At 60.4% G+C, this 19,923-nt stretch overlaps 9 protein-coding genes across 9 annotated transcripts; 5 read left to right on the top strand and 4 right to left on the bottom strand.

Annotated features, from left to right (window-relative positions):
• Positions 1-500: 500 nt before the first annotated feature.
• SLS55_001384 (uncharacterized protein) lies at positions 501-818 on the bottom strand (the record flags this gene model as incomplete). Its single annotated transcript, XM_066772878.1, has 2 exons — positions 501-740; positions 813-818. 2 exons carry the CDS (start codon positions 816-818, stop codon positions 501-503), a joined length of 246 nt encoding a protein of 81 aa, XP_066638157.1.
• A 1,462-nt stretch (positions 819-2,280) lies between these two features.
• SLS55_001383 (uncharacterized protein) lies at positions 2,281-3,201 on the bottom strand (the record flags this gene model as incomplete). Its single annotated transcript, XM_066772877.1, has 1 exon — positions 2,281-3,201. The coding sequence occupies one exon, from the start codon at positions 3,199-3,201 to the stop codon at positions 2,281-2,283; it is 921 nt and encodes a 306-aa protein (XP_066638156.1).
• Positions 3,202-5,190: 1,989 nt separating this feature from the next.
• On the top strand, positions 5,191-5,691 carry SLS55_001382 (uncharacterized protein; the record flags this gene model as incomplete). The annotated part of the gene is made up of 2 exons (XM_066772876.1): positions 5,191-5,199; positions 5,455-5,691. 2 exons carry the CDS (start codon positions 5,191-5,193, stop codon positions 5,689-5,691), a joined length of 246 nt encoding a protein of 81 aa, XP_066638155.1.
• A 1,215-nt stretch (positions 5,692-6,906) lies between these two features.
• Positions 6,907-8,070, top strand: SLS55_001381 (uncharacterized protein; the record flags this gene model as incomplete). Its single annotated transcript, XM_066772875.1, has 1 exon — positions 6,907-8,070. One exon carries the CDS (start codon positions 6,907-6,909, stop codon positions 8,068-8,070), a length of 1,164 nt encoding a protein of 387 aa, XP_066638154.1.
• A 102-nt stretch (positions 8,071-8,172) lies between these two features.
• On the top strand, positions 8,173-9,445 carry SLS55_001380 (uncharacterized protein; the record flags this gene model as incomplete). Its single annotated transcript, XM_066772874.1, has 2 exons — positions 8,173-8,179; positions 8,295-9,445. The coding sequence occupies 2 exons, from the start codon at positions 8,173-8,175 to the stop codon at positions 9,443-9,445; spliced, it is 1,158 nt and encodes a 385-aa protein (XP_066638153.1).
• A 1,559-nt stretch (positions 9,446-11,004) lies between these two features.
• SLS55_001379 (uncharacterized protein) lies at positions 11,005-11,667 on the top strand (the record flags this gene model as incomplete). The annotated part of the gene is made up of 2 exons (XM_066772873.1): positions 11,005-11,171; positions 11,229-11,667. 2 exons carry the CDS (start codon positions 11,005-11,007, stop codon positions 11,665-11,667), a joined length of 606 nt encoding a protein of 201 aa, XP_066638152.1.
• Positions 11,668-11,726: 59 nt separating this feature from the next.
• On the top strand, positions 11,727-12,215 carry SLS55_001378 (uncharacterized protein; the record flags this gene model as incomplete). Its single annotated transcript, XM_066772872.1, has 2 exons — positions 11,727-11,734; positions 11,840-12,215. 2 exons carry the CDS (start codon positions 11,727-11,729, stop codon positions 12,213-12,215), a joined length of 384 nt encoding a protein of 127 aa, XP_066638151.1.
• A 3,598-nt stretch (positions 12,216-15,813) lies between these two features.
• Positions 15,814-16,956, bottom strand: SLS55_001377 (uncharacterized protein; the record flags this gene model as incomplete). The annotated part of the gene is made up of 1 exon (XM_066772871.1): positions 15,814-16,956. The coding sequence occupies one exon, from the start codon at positions 16,954-16,956 to the stop codon at positions 15,814-15,816; it is 1,143 nt and encodes a 380-aa protein (XP_066638150.1).
• Positions 16,957-17,690: 734 nt separating this feature from the next.
• Positions 17,691-18,644, bottom strand: SLS55_001376 (uncharacterized protein; the record flags this gene model as incomplete). The annotated part of the gene is made up of 1 exon (XM_066772870.1): positions 17,691-18,644. One exon carries the CDS (start codon positions 18,642-18,644, stop codon positions 17,691-17,693), a length of 954 nt encoding a protein of 317 aa, XP_066638149.1.
• Between the last annotated feature and the right edge of the window lie 1,279 nt (positions 18,645-19,923).

Here is a 19,923-nt window from a genome sequence, read left to right as displayed (position 1 = left end):
TGTATCGTGAAGCTGGAGTCATCAACGGTGTAATAGTTGTGCCGTAGTCTGGTGGTTCTGCTTTCCACCGTCGGTTCTGTAATCCTACCGTTCCCTGTGCCGATGGCTGGGTGATCGGCTCTCACTTGCGTTCGCCCCCATGCATGCGGTAGATCTTTAGAAAGAGAAATTGCTGCCTTAGGTCAGGGCTTGAGATGGGACTGCGACGAGAGGAAAAGATCGCCTTCACAGAACTGCGGGCTCGAACTTCGTGAAGGTGTGCATCGATTTTCGAAGCAGTGTGGATCAGTATGCAAGGACATGGAACTCAGGTGGGGCTTGAAGGATGCCACCCGCACTACGGGGCCTTAAGTGTGGATCTTAAGATTACACATAGCTGAGAGCCGTGCCAACCGGAGCTAACACCGTTCTGTCAGACTTCACTAACGAATCCACTCCAAGGTTCACGATGGTGTGATATACAATCTCATTGCTAGATACGGAGCGTGGGGTCTAAAATTCTAGACCTTCGAAGTGAGGGTGGTGCCGCCGTCAATGATGAAACCGGTGCCCGTGACGTAGCTCGACCTGGGACTGCTCAGGAAGATGACAGCGTCAGATATCTCTTCGGGCTGCGCAATCCTACCCATAGGAACCGCGCCCTCGATAAGCCGCTGCAGCTGCGGCGCACCTTCGATAGCGCGTTGGACCATGGGCGTGTCCACCCACGACGGGCAGAGACAGTTGACGCGGATGCCGTGCTGGGCGTTATCCAGCGCTTTAGGAGCTGCGTGTCAGCAAGGCAACGAGCGAGGCATCGTCGATCGACCTACCCGCATTCCTCGTCAGGCCAAGGACGGCGTACTTGGAGGTCGTGTACTGCACCATGCGCGGAGTGGCCACGTAGGAGGAGCAGGATCCCATGTTGACGATGACGCCGCGGGAAGCGCCCCTCTGGCCGCCGCTGGAGCTGCGGATGGGCCGGGGCTCCTGCAGCTTCATGGCGGCCGAGAGCTGGCGGGTGGCGAGCAGCATCCCGCGCACGTTGACCTGGAGGAAGCGGTCGAACTCGTCGACGTCGGCCTCGCAGACTTCGGCATCGCTCTCGACGCCGACCTGTTCGGGGATCAGTCAGTGTCCTAAGCCGCTGACGGCCAGGGGCGGGAATCGCTCACGCCGGCGCAGTTGAGCGCGTAGTCGATGCGGCCAAACTCTTCGACGGCACGGCGCACCAGCTCCTCGACCGAGGCCTGATCCGTGACGTTGACTTGCACGGCGACAGCTCGGAAGGATTGGTGGGCTGCGCGGACACGACTCTCGGCAGCTGTGGTCTCAGCGGCGCCGAGGTTGATGTCGGCCATGACAGCGCCGGCGGCTCCCTCAGCAGCGTAGGCCAGGGCGCAGGCCCTGCCGATGCCGCTGCCTGCGCGTCGTCAGCGGAATGGTGGAGTGAAGATGGCGCCATGGAATCTCACCGGCCCCAATGATCAAGGCGAATCCGTCAATGTCCATTCTCTGGTGTTCGTCGGCGGAGATGGGGCATGGTGATAGCGGCCAGCGCGGCCGTGATTTATGCACGGACGATCCTGGGGGGGAGGGTGCGGTGGTGATAAGCGTGCGGCAGGCGTTGCGGGAGGCTTGCGCAAGGGCAGGCGATCATCATCCCGCATCTGCCGCCCCCACGCGTCAGCATGCAGATCCAAGGGCCCGGGTTCCTGCGCCCCACGCGGCCCGCAATCCCCCGCCGTAACTATGTACGAGCTTGCGTGTCGCCTCTTTCGGTACAAGGCTGCACCAGAGGGGTGTTCTGATCCTTGGCCGTCCGCTTTGGGACATTAGGGGGCTGAGCTGAGCCCTGAGCGTGAGCAGGGTCGGCCCGCATTTCACTGCTTACCGTGCGTCGATTCTGCGCTGGCTGCCAGATACGTCAGACCTGCTGCATCTCCTCATCTCGTGGCTCTTCCGGTGCTCCCGCGTGGTGGGGCTCAGTGCTCGACCCAACCCGCGTGTATGGCAACACTTGGCATTCTCTCCCCGACGGAACGGCGAACGAGGGCACAACTGACGTACGCAGTGAGATCCCAATGGACACAGTCACCAGGCAATGGAATTGATTTTGCGGGCTACGGATGAGCAATCACTGCGAAAGTTGGGTAATGATGTCCTGCACATGGGCAAACGAAAGCTCGGCCATTGTCTCTTCCCACAAGACCCCCGCCACCTTCTGACCCTCCTCCGTGTATACCAACGGTGCCATTCTGCCTAGGTTAGCGAAAGAGAGCGGCATGTTGGTGCGAAGACTTACGGCTTGAGCTTGCAGTCTCCGAGGTACTGGCCGTGTGTCTCCTCGCCGTGGTTGGCCGCGGCATCGGTGAGGGTACGCGCGCCCACGGCTGTCGACCTCCCGATGGCGCGCTTGAAAGCGGCAAGAAGAGCGCCAGTAATGCCGCTGTTGGCGTCGCGGTGGAGGGCGGAGCCGTAGCACAGGCCGGGGTTGACGGCGTTGACGACGGCGACCGACGGCGGCACGCGCTTGGCCAGCTCGGCGAGGAACAGCTGCCCAAGCAGCTTGGAAGTGTAGTAGCGGTCCTGGCGGTCGAAGAAGCTGGGCTGGTCGAAGGCCGGCAGCAGCGGCCGCTCGGAGCGCTCCTTGAACGCCGCCCACGCCGCCGTCTCCGAGTTGACCACGACGATGCGGCCCGGTCGCTGCGGCTGGGCCTTGGACTGCACGATTGGCAGCAGCAGCAGCGTGAGGAGGGCGGTGGACAGGTAGTTGACTTGCACGACCTCGTCGTGGCCGGTTGAGGGGTTGAGGTCCAGCGTCGCCTTGGCCACGCCGGCGTTGAGCACCACCACGTCCAGCGCCGGCAGCGTCTTGCAGCGCTCGGCGAAGGCCATGATGGAGCCGTACGACGACATGTCGAGCTTCCACACGTCGATGTTGAAGGTGCGGACGCCCTCGGTCAAGTCTTCGCGCGCGGCCTGCCCCTTTGCCTCGTCACGCACCGCCAGGATGAGACGGCTCAGGCCGAGCTCCATCAGCTGCCGCGAGCATTCGAGCCCGAGCCCGACATTGGCGCCGGTGACGATGGCGGTTCGGCCGCGGAGATTGACCGATGCCGGAGAGACGGCGGGAGGAGTGACGCAGAGTTGACGGTGAAGAAACTGAAGCTGGCTAGCCTCGCGGTCGGGCGAGGCGCCGTGGATGGTGTTGCGCGGCATCATGGGGCGTGGGCGCGAGGAAAGGAGGGCCGCCGCGACTCTCGCTAATATACTCGGGCATGGGGGGGAGCGATGGTTGCCCCGAGTCCGCCTGAGGCTGAGCTTACGTCCGCAGCGCTCCGTCTCTCTTCCATCGACCATCGTCAATAGATCACCACGTCCTACGGACTGTCCTCCGTTAATCTGCGAATAAGCGCGACCTCTCCCACGGGCCCTCTTACCAAAGATCTGGACCACCAGCATTATGCTGCACGGCTATATTATAGACATGGTAGACTGGAGAGCTTGGGAACACGGCTGTGCTCTGATTGGGGATGCAAGCGACCGCGGGAAAGCCGACGCAACGAGCAGAACCGACATCTGCGTCGACAGGCGGACGCAGAATCGGATTGAGGCCACAACGGGCAGTGATCTCCAGTCGTGGGGGCCATGCATGCAGCAGACGTCAACCCGAACGCTCGGCGAGCTACTTTCCGCTTTCAACCACCAAGGGCAGCCCTCAGGCTGCAGCTCTACTGCCCTAGACGGGAAACCATGCTTACGTATCCAAAATCCCCTGCATACCCGCATCTGAGCCGTCCGAAAAGAACAACGTAGGCAACAGAGTTCTTCACTGTACCGTCCCACCCGGTCCACTTTGGTTAGATGCTTGAACAGCCCCCACAAGTGCTACTCCGAGATCTTGACGCCATCCATGGCGACGGCGTGGGTTAAAAGCCCCGGCCTGACCGCTGCAGAAAAGACATCTCGAGATATCCCTTCCTCCAAATCCCGACCTTTAAGATGCTCTTCGGTTTGGCAGTCGTCCTCTCGCTCGGGCGCCTGGCCCTTGGTGCAGCCGTCACCACTCCCGACTTGCGCGCCGTGCTGCAGAACTCGAGTGTAGAATGGTCGCCCCAGACAGAGCTCTTCTTCCCCAACACGTCCGGCTTCTCGGATGCGACGCAGCGCTGGACCGTCTACGCGGAGCCGACGTACAAAGCCGCGGTGCGGCCAGGCACTGAGCTCGACGTGCAGACTGCGGTACGCGTCCCCACAGATCCAACGACAGCACAATCGTTAACCCCAACAGGTCTCGCTCGCAACGCTGAGCAACATCCCATTCCTCGCGACAGGCGGCCGACACGGCTACTCCATCTCGTTCGACGGGCTGGACGACGGGCTCGCCATCGACCTGGCCAACTTCAACGGCGTCGACGTCGACGGGACCGCAAACACGGTGACGATTGGCGGCGGCGCGCACTTCAGCGACATCTTCGACCCGCTGTATGCCGCCGGCAAAGAACTCCGTACGTTGCCCACGCCCACCCCATAGGCCAATTGCTGACACGTCTTCCGCCGAACAGAAACGGGGTCCTGCCCCTGCGTCGGCACCGTGGGAGCCACGCTGGGCGCCGGGGTCGGGCGGTACCAGGGGCTGCACGGGCTGATGATCGACGCGCTGGTGTCGGTGCGGCTGGTGACGGCCACGGGGGCACTCGTCACCGCGTCGGCCGAGTCGCACGCGGACCTGTTCTGGGGGCTGCGCGGCGCGGGCACGAACTTCGGCGTCGTCACGGCGGCCACGTACAAGGTCGCCGACCTGTCCAACGGCGGGCGGGCGCTGAGCGCCGACCTCGTCTACCCGGGCGCCGCCAACGGCTCGTTCTACGGCGCGCTGGAAGAAGTGGCGGCATCGATGCCTAAGGAGCTGTCCGTCATCGCTCTGGCCGAGTACGACGCGAACACGTCCAGTGTGAGGCTTCCCCCCTGTACTGTCGAGCGGCGCTGATATATGGTGGCTAACGCGATATATGATGCCGGCAGACCGCACTCATCGCCAACATCGTATACGCCGGGCCCGAGGACGAAGGCCGCGAAGCCATCCAGCCGTTCCTGGACCTTGGCCCCGTGACGCAGGACGTGTACACGGCAGCGTGGAACGAGCTGCCGGGCAAAGCGGGGTTCGGCTTCATGTCGCAGCTCTGCGTCAAGGGCAGCGCGCACAGCATGTACGGCGTCAACGTGCGCTCGGTGTCGGGCAGCGCCCTCACGGACGCCTTCAACGGCATGGACGCCTTGTACGCGTCGACGCCGGCCGCGCGCGGGAGCACCTTTCAGATCGAGGTCTTCCCCAACGAGGGGCCGCTGGCGGTGTCGGATGACGAGACGGCCTATCCGTGGCGCGATTCTGCCGCCTTCATGTAAGTTGCTCCGCGCATCTCTCGGCGTCTCCTTTTACACGACTGACTTTTGCTGCGCAGAATGCTGCAGGCGACGTGGACCGACGAGTCTGCTGCGGATGCTGCCAACCAAAAGGCCCAGGAGCTGCGTGCCGGTCTCGCCGCCACGTCGGGCTACGACGATCTCGTCGTCTACGTCAGCTACGCTCACGGCGACGAGACGCCCGAGCAGATCTTCGGAGCTGACAAGCTGCCACGTCTGGCTGCGTTGAAGGAGGAGTGGGACCCTCGGAATGTGTTTGGTTTCGGCAATGCCGTGCCTATGTAACGACGGGTCTCTTCAGACCTGACTTCGGAGTCGTCAGGTAGGTAAAGGGAGTCGAAGGGGTGTACCCTAAGGAACGAAGTAGAAGGTAGGGTGTTGCTCGTAACAAGTGCACTGGCAAAATGCAAAGACCTATTACCTTTAAAGAATATAGTATCGATTAAAACTTTAAGTTAACTACGAAGAGTTAAATCGCTAAAGGCCTATGTCTTTCGTGCTTGCAAACACTCTTTGGCAACCGGTAAGAGGCCCCTCGTATGAATATACGAGCGATGCTGCGGATAGCCGTCATTTCGTGACAACGCAGTCACCATCCGCGTCAGGGGATATGTTAAACTTTCTCCGGGCGCTCTCTCAGCGAAACCACCAGATACTCGGCGGCATGAAACGGCAGACGGCATCATCGCTCCGAGGCCGCTCGGTTATCTGGTTGAGGCAGCTTGGAGCAGGCGTGGGAGATACGAGGATCCTCGCGCCGAACTCCTGGCTGAGGAGATTGAAATGGTGCTGTATCTGCTTGGTCCAGTCCACAACAGTATATTCGGTTGCATGCAGCATGGGCGAAAAGAAGAGAGGACTGACAAGCGGAATCTTCGAGGATGCAAGATCTGACACTCATGGTAGGCTGGAGGAACGCCAGGCATACAGATATTCGAATTCAGGTGGTAAAGGAGCGAGTTCGGCCTTGTAGGAGCATGTCCCTTTACGTACATTTCATCCTGGTCGAGCGCTCTTCAGATAAATAATACCATTTTGACTCGGCGAGACCGTCGAGCTCCCTCCTGAGGGCCTGCAGAAGATCACCGCGAACGGCATCATCGCCGAGTCGGAGCGGCCGAGCGCGTGCGACATGGTCGTGCTGGCGACGGGCTCCCAGTGCCGCGCAGCTCCCCGCGTCCGTGCAAGTCATGGTCCAAATTCACAAGCGTCTCGGCTAGTAAGTGGAGCTAGCGAGGCGGGCATCCGACGCTACACCGCTAAGCATTCGGGAGTCGGCTTCAATCTTGGTGATGAGCGCCGTGGTTTGTCACTCCCGATGGGCTGTTTGCACTTTGTCGTCCCACCCGGCGTCTGACTCATCAGTCCTCCAGTGGCACCGCCAGCCCGCGGCGGAATATTTCCGACCACCCCCCGCCGCGCCTTTTGAACCCCCCGTGGCTGCATCCAAGATCCCGCCACCGACCGACCGGAAACTCGTCCACCACCACCACCACCACCATGGCTCCTGCGCCGAAAGTCCACGGCCACTGCGCCCCCCACCTCCAGCCCGTCGCAGACCTCCTGCAGCAGCACCTCGCCACGGGCGGCGAGCTGGGCGCCTCCCTCGTCGTCAACGTGCGCGGGCGCGACATTCTCGACCTGTACGGCGGCCACGCCGACGCCGCGCGCACGCGGCCCTGGGAATCGTCCACCATCGCGCCCGTCTGGTCGACGACCAAGTGCGTGGCCGCGCTCGCCGCGCTCGTCCTCGTCTCGCGCGGGCTGCTCGACCCGCGCTCGAGGGTCGCGGCCTACTGGCCGGCCTTCGCCGCCAACGGCAAGGAGAAGGTCGAGGTGCGGCACGTCCTCGCGCACGCGTCGGGCGTGTCCGGCTGGGACGCGCCCGTGACGCTGGACGACGTGCTGGACGTCCCGGCGGCGACGGCGCTGCTGGCCGCGCAGCGGCCGTGGTGGGAGCCCGGCACGGCGGCCGCGTACCACAGCTTCACGCTGGGGCATCTGCTGGGGGAGCTGGTGAGGCGGGTCACGGGGAAGACGCTGAAGGCGTTCGTCGCCGACGAGCTCGCGGGCCCCTTGGCGGCCGACTTCCAGATCGGCGCGCGCGAGGACGACTGGGGGCGGGTCGCGGACGTGGTGCCGCCGGCGGAGTGGGCCAGGCCGCCGCAGGCTGCGGGCGAGGGCGCCTCGGTCGCGGCCAAGACGATGCGCAACCCGACGTTCGACATTGCGGTCGCGAACACGCCGACGTGGAGGAGGGCCGAGCTGGGCGCGGCGAGCGGGTTCGGCAACGCGCGGGGCGTCGCGCGCATCATGTCCGCCGTGTCGCTGGGCGGGGCGGTGGACGGGCACGAGCTTCTCTCCCGGGAGACGGTGGAGCTGATTTTCGAGGAGCAGGTCCGGGGCGTGGATTTAGCGACGGGCCAGCATCTACGCCGTGGGCTTGGGTTCGCGCTAACTGGGAGGGACACGAGCACCAACTGGATCCCGGAAGGGAAGATCTGCTTTTGGGGCGGGCTGGGCGGCTCGATTGTGATCATGGACGTTGAAAGGCAGATGACCATCTCGTACGTCATGAACAAGATGGAGATGGTGGGGCTGGGGAACGACCGGACGAAGGAGTACGTGAGGGCCATATACGCCTGCATGGGCGTGGACTTCTAGGGGCTTCCGCGGTCCGTTCACAGGCGTCGCGTGTTGCTTCAATGTTGTCGAGGAAGAGCGGCAGATTGGGATGAGCGGGCACGCTATCCGGCCATTGACGCAATGCGACGTGCTCGATGTGTGGCTTACCAAGCATCGAGAATCCGACGCGGGTTCGTCCGGCACGGCGACTACTTAACGGCGCGTAGCTGCGTAGCACGACAACTGCAATAACAATCCATCAGAATGCCGAACATCTTCGCGTAAGAACCCACCGCATTTGCGAACGCGGGAGTGGCCGCTGACGGAGGACAGTTTGGGCGTCACCGGGTACATTGGCGGCGACGCCTTCGTCACCATCAACCAGCAGCATCCCGAGTACGAGTGGACGTTCCTCGTGCGGAACCCCGAAAGCGTCGCAGCCCTCCCGAAGCAGTACCCCAACGCGAAGGCCGTCCACGGGGACCTCGACAGCTACGACCTCATAGTCGAAGAGGCCTCGAAGGCCGACGTCGTCTTCAGTGAGTCCACGCCCCTCGCCTCCCCGCGCCTCCCGTCCTGCCGCACGGCTCCGCTAACCACGCCGCACCCGCCCGCAGACTGGGCCGACGCCGACCACCCCGGCGCCGCCACCGCCATCGCCGCCGGCCTCAAACGCCGCGCCACGCCCGCCTTCCTCATCCACACCTCGGGCGCCGGCATCCTCACCGTCACCGACATCCACAACGCCGCCTTCGGCACCGAGTCGTCCACGCTCTACGACGACTGGGACGGCGTGTCCGCCGTGACGTCGCTGCCCGACGACGCCGCGCACCGCGACGTCGACAAGATCGTGCTCGCCGCGAGTGCCGAGTCGCCGCCGATCCGCACCGCCATCGTGTGCCCGCCGTGCATCTACGGCGAGGGCCGCGGGCCGGCGAAGCGCCGCTCGATCCAGGTGCCGAGGCTGGTGCGGTGCGCGCTGCAGCGCGGGAAGGGCTTTCGGCTGGGCGGCGGGAGGAACAGGTGGCGCAACGTGCACGTCGCCGACCTGAGCAACGTCTACCTGCGGCTGGTCGAGGAGGCCGCGAAGCCGGACGGCGGCTGCGCGACGTGGGGGGCCGAGGGGTACTATTTCGCCGAGTCGGGCGAGCACTACTGGGGCGACGTGGCCGCGGCGGTCGCGCGCGAGGCTTGCCGGGCCGGGCTTTTCAAGACTGCCGAGGTGGACGAGCTGGGCCTGGACGAGGTGGACGCGATGGACGGGCGTGGAAGGTACCTGTGGGGCACTAATTCGAGGCACGTGGCGGTGAGGGCGAAGAAGGTGCTGGGGTGGCAGTTGACGGGGTTGCCGTCGCTCGAGGCGGAGATTCCGCGCGCGGTGGAGGCCGAGGCCGAGGACATGAAGTTGATTTAGACGAGGCGGGATTATTATACTCCGCATTATAGCCACGCATAGATGCTAACATGCACCGCCACCTTTGATCGTGTAGAACTCTCCCCGGCCTCAACCATTATATACTCCTTTTCTGTGCTGGTGCCCGTCGTGGCATCGTCGGTGGCGTTGATGCTACGATCGGAACGCTGACGGAGATCAGAGCGTATTCCGCCCCCCAGAGTTCTACACACAGAGCATCCCGCATGCTTACGGGAGCACGCCGGCGCCACAGCCTTCCAACCTGCACAGATACGAGAGCACTCTCAGCTACGCCGCACGCGGTCAGCCACACGACGGAAACACACCCCCCTACCACACGTACGACACCACGACCGAAACCCCCATCTCCAACCACCACGACACCAACGTAAATGAACCCAGCTTCCCCGTCCAGGTCGTCAACAACATCATCATTGACAACAACAACAGCAACGACCCATCACGTGACAGCCCCTCCTCCATCATCCGGTCCCTCCCGGCCAAGCAAAAGGCGCAAAATCGGGCCGCGCAACGCACGTTCCGCGAGCGCCGAGAGCGCCAGGTCACGGAGCTGGAAGAGCGGGTCAAGGACATGGAGGCGCGGTGGGACGGGCTGCAGCACGAGGTAGTGGAGAGGATTCTCGCCTTCAATGTCAAATGACGAGTGGAATGCCTGCTCGATACCATCATGGCTGCATCCAGTGCCTCCCACCAACGCAAGTCCATGGCGAACAATGCAAGGAAGCCGTTTGATCATCTGGACCGGGCCGAAAACCCCACTTCGCGACAAAACTGTGTCGGCATCTCGGTTGCTGACATCGTGTGGTCGGGAGGCGGTTTCGGCAAGGAGATAAAGGACATAAGCGCCGGGACCACTTATTCAGTTGTCAGTCGCATTACCCCAAAGTGTCCAAGTCGCCGGGAATATGGCACCGATAGCGAATACGGGATATGCGAGCGGAAAGCACCCCGTCACGAGTACCAACTCAACTCCACGAGAAAAAGTCGAACGAAAACGAACGGTGTGGAACCTCTTTCCGTATTTCTTCCTATTGGATTATCGAAGCTTATGCAGCTGACGTCTCAACAGAGACAAGCACGCGGCATCTTGCTGCAAGTACAATCTCTGATTCCGTGTCGGAATAATTCCGCTGCAGCGCTTCTCACAGGGTGATAAATCTCGACTTTGCGGATACCTACCCGATGTGTACTACTGTCTTGGCAGAAGTGTTTACATCATCCTTTTGCGGAGAAACATCCGGGGCTTCTAGAGAGCAAAGGATACTTGGCGGCCGAGCTTTGGGATACGAACTCATTGAAAATCAGGAACTTTTGTCATCTTCATTCACCCTGAAGCGCACTCGGGATTCCGCCGCACTTCCATCCACCTGCTTTGGGCTTGAGCCAAGCGGGAAATGATTCAAGGAATAGCACCCGCGCAAAGGGCTTATAAATCTCACAATGATCAGGGAGAAATATAAAGATGAACTCTTGACCTGTAGCTTTCGCAATCAACAGCCTCTTCTTCAGGGAAACACCGAGAAACACAGCCTTGAAAGATGCGGTCTTACTCTCTTCCCCTGGCCCTGGGCCTTGCCTCCGCAACTCTTGCTTTCGACCCATTGCTGGGCTTCAACAGTTTCGTCGAGGTTGAAAACCGCACTCTGGATGAACTCCATCAAGCGGCATTGAAAGAAGGCGGCGTTGTGACCGTCTGGCACGGCGGGTACGTTCAGGTCCACGGAGCAAGAGTCTTCACCGGCTAACCTCCCCCTTTCCCCAGCGACGAAGTGCACCAACAAGACGGTCTCAAGGAGGCATTCGAAGCGCGCTTCGCCGGCATGACGCTCAACCTCACCGTCGACCTTTCCAAATACCACGACGTCAACCTCGACCGGCAAATCGCCACCGACAACGTCTACGTCGACAGCATCATCCTACAGACCCTCAACGACTACCCGCGCTGGAAGTCCCAAGGCGCGCTGCTCCCATACAAACCGCTCGGCTGGGAGCACGTCTTCGGCGACTTCAAGGACCCGGACGGCGCCTTCACCGCGCTCTTCATCTACAGCTGGTCCAACGTGTGGAACGCGGACCGCGTCGACGCCGCCGACGCCCCGAAGGAGTTCACCGACTACCTCAAGCCGCAGTTCAAGGACAAGCTGGTGCTGACCTACCCCAACGACGACGACGCCGTGCTCTTCGCTTTCGACCTGATGTAAGCCATCTCCCCCGAACCACCCCCGTCCGCGACACACCGTGTACTGACAGGCGACGCAGCATGAAGCAGTACGGCTACGCCTGGTTCGACGCCCTCCTGCAGCAGAACCCGCGCTGGGTCCGCGGCACCGCGACGCCCGCCACCCTCGTCGGTTCCGCGAACAGCTCGCGCAGCGCCGCCAGCTTCACCACGACCCTCGGCGGCTCGGTGGCCGCTCCGTACAACATCTCGTACCCCGAGCAGGGCACGTTCGTGAGCTGGCCGCAGACGGGTGCCATCGTGCGCGGCGCCCCGCATCCCGAGTCGGCGAAGCTGCTGCACTCGTTCATGCTGTCGGAGCAAAGGCAGCGCACGATGGGCGTGTGGAGCGTGCGGACGGATATACCGGGACCCCAGGGGCTGCCCAAGATCTTGGATATGCCCGGCACGGACCCCACGCTGTTTAGCAAGTGGATGGCGGATCGGGCGGCGGTAGAGAGGCTGAGGTTCTTCTTCGAGGATCGCCTCGGGCCCGCGGATGCTATTAGTCCGTTGGAGGATGACATTTAAGCGGGTAGGGGTGGGTTGTATTCCCCGGGCGTCTGTTTAAGACTTCCGCAAGGGAAATTTAAGGGAAATCTCGGATATAACTCTCGGGTTAAATACCGAAGATTATAAAAAGCTATTTAGATATATAGTTTAACTACTACGCCCATATCGCTTGCCGTTAACTAACGATGGTACTAAAGACCGGCCTATATATTAAATCTATAGTAGAAAAAGATTTTTCTATGCCTAAGCTTTTAGAAAATCGAACTACGAAGAACGGGATCTACCGACAACACGCGCTCCTGGATAACCCACACGCGCTGAAACCACGCCCTGTCGAACAGCGACGCGAGAGCATTCAATTTGCGGAAGTTTCCGTCGCAGAGCTCTTCGAGGATGGTGTCGAGTTCCCTCTGGACAACATGCTCGCGAGAACCCGGAAGCGGGCTCTCCTCGAATGGAAAATGCGACCAAGATTTGATGCAGCCGAACAATTTCTGGCTGGCCGTCCGGCTCATCTTCCTTAACATGTCGAAGGCGAGGTCGCTTTCCGCGCTTGAAGGTCCGAGCCAGATGATGGTTTGAGAGGCCTTTCTGTAGACCTTGTCCATTTGCGAGACTTGGTGCGATCGCTCTGAGATGTTTGCTTGGTCGATGCAGACAGCATCCACCCATAGGGCAATCTCTGCGCTGCCGTTGGTGGTGCAGTCCATGGCGAGGTGGCGGAGAGCGGATGCCAGATTTGCTGTTACTTGGAATTCTCCCTCGTCCAGAATGATGGAGGCGGTGTTGCTGCAATCGCCCCAGACGTAGGAGAGCGCCGTATATTCCGGCCAGTCTTCGAGAAAAGCATGTCGAAGAGAACAGCAGACACGGTGGTCATGTGACGGCAGTGCCTGCACATGAATGAGCCGGATCTCATGCTTATCGGTCCGGAGCGGTTGATATCGAAAGTCACTCTCCCACTTTTGATCCAGGCTGGTTCTGTCGAGATCACCTTGTCTGGTGTTTAATTGTCGATCCATGTCTCGTCCTCGCAACGGTGGAAGACTCAAACCTTTGCGCTTGGGGATGTCCTGTTGACGAGAGGGATGCCGGAGGTCACAAACTCACTAGCGGGTTGAGTAGGGGTAGTAGATGGTGCAAAATAACAACGGAAGGGAATGGCGGGGTAGATGTGTGACATCCAACCAGCCGCTTATGTAAGCAACGTGGAGAGCCACCTTTGTATCGATAGCTCAGTAATGGTTCTATCGATAGCATATCATATCCCACAAGATATAAGCCCAGTTCTATTGGACTGAGAGTTGTATGTGCACAACCAGAGCGTAGGGCATTGCAGCACACCAAGCCACCCAGACCGTTTCGCCAAGCACCATCTGCGAGAGGCCCAACTTTCAGCCCCCAAGACATGATAGCCGCCTCCCGTCGCTAACCATTGGCTGATGGAAATAAAAGTCTCCGGCAGTCTTAATTCGATCAACACGCTTATTTCCCCATCTCGACCCTACTGCACCTGTATCTGCTTCGTCCGGTCAAGTTAAACATCCTCCTCCCCCCTTTCCCCCATATGTTGAAAATATTGTTTGCTGGTCTACTAGCTACAAGGCACAAGCAAGCGCTCTGATTCGGCTGCTTTTCAGGGTACATTGTGGCGGTGAAAAAGTAAACCAGGCTCCAGTCGGAACACTGCAGGTTCCCGTGTTTGATCCTACCTATTTTTAGCTCACCCTGCAGCGTCCCTCCTGACGGCCCAGCTCCTTCGATGTCAGTGAGACTTTTAAGAGAAGCACTCCCCTCTCCGTGTGACTACCACCGATTTCTCTTTAGTTGTTTCCGAACAGTTCAAATGCTTTTTGTGCTGGCCGTCGGGGCGCTATTCCTTAGAGGTAGCTCAGAAAGTGCCCAAGAAAGCGTTTCTTCTGGCAAACAATCTGTCGGCAACACTTCCTGCGCCGCCGAGTGCGAGGCGGACTGGCCGACGGCTCAATACTTCTCATGGATTCCATATGATATATCGACAACCCTGACCCCCTTTACAGTAGTGACTATCGTAAGCCATCAGCACGCCCCAGTGTACCTTCTTGAACTGACCCTGAGCCTTTCTTGATCAACACCCGGTCTAATGCAACGCGATATGTCACCAGCACCGCAGAACTACCCGATGACTATACTGCTCTCCCAATCAACGAGCAGGGCACCCAGACAGTCACGCAAACCGATGCCAAAGGCCAAGTCGTCACAATGTTCGCCCACTGTCCCAAGACCCCAAAGAATCGAAGCAAGGCTGACAGCATATCAGTACATATCCTTCTATCTGGCAATACTACGCAACAGGCTACAGCTGGACAGGTCAGCTATCCACAACGGCCGCCGACGGACCCGGCTCCGTCTGCTCCACCGACGCCGACACCAAAGCAACCCTCGCCTCCGTCCCGTCCTTTGACCCAGAACCTTCCTCGATCGACCCCGACGACCCCCGCGGGCTCGGCTACTTCTTTTCCGCCTACCACGGGTCCGTGCCCGAAGACTTCGTCTCCGCCTTGACCGACGCCGACGCCCTGCACAGCTGCGTCATCCACACCACGCTACCAGGGCCCGGCTACCTCACCACAGCAGCCTACCTTACCGCCTCCTCTGTCTCATACGTAGACGACGACGACGACGACGACGACGACGACGACGACGACGACGACGACGATGACGATGACGTTGATGATGACAGTGGCGAAACAGACACGCCACCGCCAACCACCCTCAACCGGCCCCTCCCCAGCACCACGACCACGACCACGACCTCGCCGACCTCTCCCGTCTCCCCCGCCGCGTCCCCCACCCTGCCGCCCGCAACAACGAGACGGCCGATAAGCGAAGCCACCGACCCACCCACCACCACGACGACGACGGCAAGGGCCCCTCCCCCCATGACCCTCTCCCTCGGCCCCGCCACCGTCGTCGTCCTCTCGCCCATCACTGACTCCAGCGGAGACGACGCAGACTCCGGATCGTACGGCCTCGCCGTCATCGACGAACCCTCTCCCCCGAGCGACTCAGCGGCGGGGAGTGAGACTGCGGCGTCGACGGCGTTGACGACGACGCTTGCGCTAGGCGGCACGGCGACTCTGCCCGGGGGTTCTGCGGGCATCGTGTTGACGACGAATGCGGAGGGGGAGACGGTGGCGGAGGTCGTGGTGTTGGGGACGGACGTGGCGACTAGTAGTGATGACGATGATGGGGGGTTGGGCGGGGTGATTGTTAGTGGGCTGGGGGGCTCGGTGGCAGCGGCGGGGTCGGCGGGGGTGGCGTCGGTGGGGACGGTTGTGGCGACGTTGGGAGGGGGTGGGGATGGGGGTGGGACGGCGGCGGTGGCGGCGGTCACAACAACTGGTGGCGGTGGCGGCGGTGGCGGTTGTGGAGGAGGAGGAGGAAGTGTTGGAAGTACTACGACGGGGAGGTTGGATGTGGGTGGTGGCAGTGGTGGTGGCTCGGCGACGGCGTCGTCGTCTGCGGCTGGAGCAGGGCTTGGGTCAGGCCACGTGCCATTGTGGATATCTATTGGGATGGTGCTATTGGACCGACTGTAGGTTTTGAAAGTGTGTTTTGCGGCGGGGAATCTTGTCTATCTATGAATTATGTAGTACAAAACTATAGAGAAGAAAGCGGTAACGATCAAAGACAAGCCAGCGAATAGCTGAAGCCCCAAGTAGTTCCCCGTGGCCTTGAGCAGCGCTCCGGATATAGGCGGGCCTATAAGAGAGCCAATTCCTTTCAAGACTGAAACCATACCCAAACGCGTGCCGAGAAGACCAAGGTCGGGGGTAATATGGGTCAAAACGACTGGAGCAAGCGACACAACTCCCCCCGAAAAGAAGCCGTACAGCACAGAAAAGGCAACATTCCCGGCCGTGTTCGTCACACTGATCCAGTAGAGTATGCTGGCGCCACTGAGAGCCGATATCATAATGTAGCACCTGAGAGAACCAATCCAATCCGCCACGAACGAGGGAACGATCCGGCCGGGGATGGAGGAAGCGTTCAGAATCGAGAGCAGGTAGTTGGCGAGGTTCTGGTTACGCATGCCGTGCTCCAAAGCATAGCTCTGCAAGTAGAAAATCGGCTCGAAGTAGGCGACATTGCTGAAGAAAATGGCAACCGTATAGATGATGTAGGTCGGCTCCTTCAGCGCAGTTGAATCGATGAACTTCCTGGGGGAAAGACGCTTCTTCGGGGGACTTCCGGCTGCCTGTCGCGGCCGAATGACAACAATAGCAAAAGAACACAGGGCAAAACAGATGAAGCCCATGATCCGCACCGTCCATCCGAAGCCGATGCGCGGTTGCAAGTTCTGAAACATGAGAGGATAGATGGTGGCACCGAGGCTGCTTCCGACAGTGGCCAAGGCCATTGCCCGGGCTCGTCGCTTTACGAAGTATTTCGGGACGACGGCGATTGATGGGATTTGGAGGCAGCATGTACCGAGGCCCATGCAGATGCCCTGGGCGAGAAGGATCTGCCAGTATGCTTCGCAAATGCTCGTCATCATGAAGCCGAAGGTTACGAGGAAAGTGCCAGTAAGCAGCAGTGCTTTGCAATGTCCAGCGTCGTAGAGTGGTCCAACGAAAACACTAATGGACATCAAGCAGAACACCTGCACGGATCCGATCCAGGAAATGGCAGATGGCGACGAGTCCCTGAGATGGGTTTCGTAATACGTCTGGAAGACACCAAAGCTATTGAGCAGTCCTCTGGATCTGTCAGCCATGTGTCATAATTCACGCGATGTGTTTCGCTTACAAGTGGTTGAAGTAGAGGGCGAAACATCCGGCCACTTGCATCCAAGCGAGCTGACCCCCATCTGGCGGGTCCGAAGGGGGCGAAACCCCTTGGGGCAAGGTTTCTGTAGGCACATCGACAGCTGCCACACTCGTTTCCTTGCTGGAGTCATCTGGTACAGGTGGCGGATTCATGGTTGGATGTCGAAACAAGCTTTGCACACAAGCTTTGTAGCCAGTTCTACGGGCAGATCTGGGGAAAGAATAGAACGCACCACGCTCCAGGCTGTTTCCCTACTCTGGCGGTCTAATGAATTGTTTGGCGCCGGGACAATGCTTCGAAAGGTGCGACATCGGGCTCCGATCGGCATCGGCAGTGGGCATCGGTAATCCACATGCAGACCGTCTGTTGTGGCACCGAACGCCTGCTGCTCTTTGGCCTCCTTTCGCCAGTTTCCAAGCTTACCCCGCAGTGTTTGCGGCTTGACGAAATGTTGCGAAATCCTTCCGGAGAATCCTTGCTGGAAACCCCCACCTTCGGGTAGGGCGGCGCAAGCTCTAGAGCAGGCACCTGTTGTTACATTTCCTGCATGCTCCACAAATGCAGGTGTATACATCATCTCATCTAGCACTGATGATACATGAACGCAAATGTATCCAGCAAAGTCATCCATCTCCACCAACCCAGCCTCCCCTACCCCCTCACACAGCCCATACCCAGCGATCACAAGGCCTCCACAGCCACGACCTTCCCCCCACCCACGCCTCCCCCAGACGTCGTCACATACAACACGTCCTTATCCCCGTCTCCCCTTCCAAACGCTACCGACGTCGCCCCGTCCAACCCGCCACCAGCAACAACCTCCCTCCTCCAGCTCCCACCCTCAAACCACACCTTCTCCACCACCCCGCCACTCCCGCTCGACGCCACAAACGCCGTCGCCTCCCCCACCGCAAAATCGTCCCCAGCAAACCCCTCAACGATCGTCTCGTACGGCCCCGTCGCCTCCCCCGTCGCCGGATCGACCGCGACGCGGCAAAACAGCGCCTTCCCCGTATTCGTATAGTACACGTACCCACCATCGCCATCATACCGCACCCCATTCACGCCCAGCGCCAGCCCACCCGACGAGACATTCGCCGGCGGCGCAAGCGTGTGGTCCCGCAACGCGACGCCGTAGCGCCCGGTGGCGGTGTCGACGCGCCAGACGACGCCGGCGGTGGAGTCGGCGACGAGGACGGTGCGGGCGGTCGCGTTGAGGGCGGCGACGCCGTTGAGGAAGCGGGCGGCGGGGATGGTGGCGGCTTTCGAGACGGTGGCGGCGTCGCGGGTGAGGTCGAGGGTCCAAATGGTGTTGTGGTTGGCGGCGATGGCGTAGGTGTCGGGTGTTAGTTCGGCGATGCCGTTGACGCGGGTGGTGGTGGCGGGGAAGGCGTGGATGAGGGCGGGGACGGGGGTGGTCGTTGTTGTTGTTGTTGTTGTTGTTGCGTTGGGGGTGGGCGGGGCGATTTGGAGGATCTGGGCGGAGTAGAGGAGGGTGAGGAGGATGGCGCCGTTGGGGCGGATGGCGAGGTTTTCGACCGAGGTGCCGTTGGGGAATTGGTGGAGGGGGGTGAGGAGGGCGGCGGTTGCGGGGCCGAGGAGGAGGAGGAGGAAAGGCAGGGCGGCTGGAAACATTGTGGGAGAAACGCTGTGAGGGTGGAGGATTGGCTCGAGGTGCTGGAGAATAGGTGTGCGATTTGTACTGATGAATGGAGACGTGGCCCTGATTCAGACCACTCCGCCAAGTGTCACTGGCCTTCCCAGGCAGGGCATGCCAAGGTACGCGGCGGGACTACCTGCCCTTCCGAGCCATGGAGAAAGAGGATATGCAAGGGACGGTGGATGGCGATTGTTTCTGTTTGGCCGGGGTTGTTTCATGCAAAGCATTATGTCCGAGCACTCGCGGAAGCTTAACACCGAGGGCATGCGATAACGGGCGAGCAAGGCTTTCAAGCAATCCACGCTGCCACCAAAAGCGTGGGTGATTTCGCTTTTACTTCTGGGAACAAAGCTGAATAATATAACTGATCACCAGCAGCATTTGCCGCACTAAGGCACAAAATGTGCGCCTCAGGTGCTTTGTAACCGCGGAACGGAGGTCAAGACCCATTACGACGAGGATGCTCACGATGCATTGACAGTCTACCACCATAGCAATTCAAGATAGTCTTAGTCCATGTTTCAATAGCGTTATACATTAGGTGGCCAAGTTCCCCTCGGTTGAAGGGCCGAGGCGCCACGACAAGCTGCTAACCCGGCGAATCTCCTTTTTTTTTCTCCCCCGACATAACCCGTTCATGATTAATCTCCACCCATAAAGTAATCGGTAAGAAGAGTATGCAGAGCATAGACCTCGCCAAACTTGGAATAAGCTCCCTTAAGCAGTAGCCTCAGAAACCTGCACGCGGAGACGGTCCTCGCACACCAGGCCGCCCGGCTGGATATAGCAGACGCCCCTGATGGGCGCCGCGCCAATCAGCGTCGTATTAGCACCATCAAGCTCGACAGTCGAGTTGAGTGAGATCGCTACACACAAGTCAGTCCAACACTTCCATCACACGCACACGCCACAGGAACCGACTCACATCTCTCGGGCACGACGGCCGTGTCCCAGTTGACGTCCAGATCGCCGGTGCAGAACCTTCCGGGCGCGGCACCCGCCTCGGCAACGGTCTGCGAGCAGCTGACGTAGCCGCCGCCGCTGTACTGGAAGGTGAAGTCCTCGCTGGCGTAGCCGGGCTGCACCGAGCTGGTGAAGTTGTTGTACGTCACGTCCCAGTAGCCGTACTGGCCCGCGGGCTCGGCCGCGCCCGTGCTGTCCAGCAGGGCGACGCTGTTGATGCCGATGGAGCCGGCGGCGCTGCACGTGCTGGCGTCGCAGTCTTGGTTGGGGATCAGCCCGTCGCTGGCCTGG

The sequence above is a fragment of the Diplodia seriata genome (genome assembly GCF_021436955.1).
Source record: "Diplodia seriata strain FDS-637 chromosome Unknown scaffold_1, whole genome shotgun sequence".
NCBI classification, from domain to species: domain Eukaryota; kingdom Fungi; phylum Ascomycota; class Dothideomycetes; order Botryosphaeriales; family Botryosphaeriaceae; genus Diplodia; species Diplodia seriata.
Note: the sequence above shows the minus strand (reverse complement) of the source record. Positions and strands in the feature narration are given on the sequence as shown.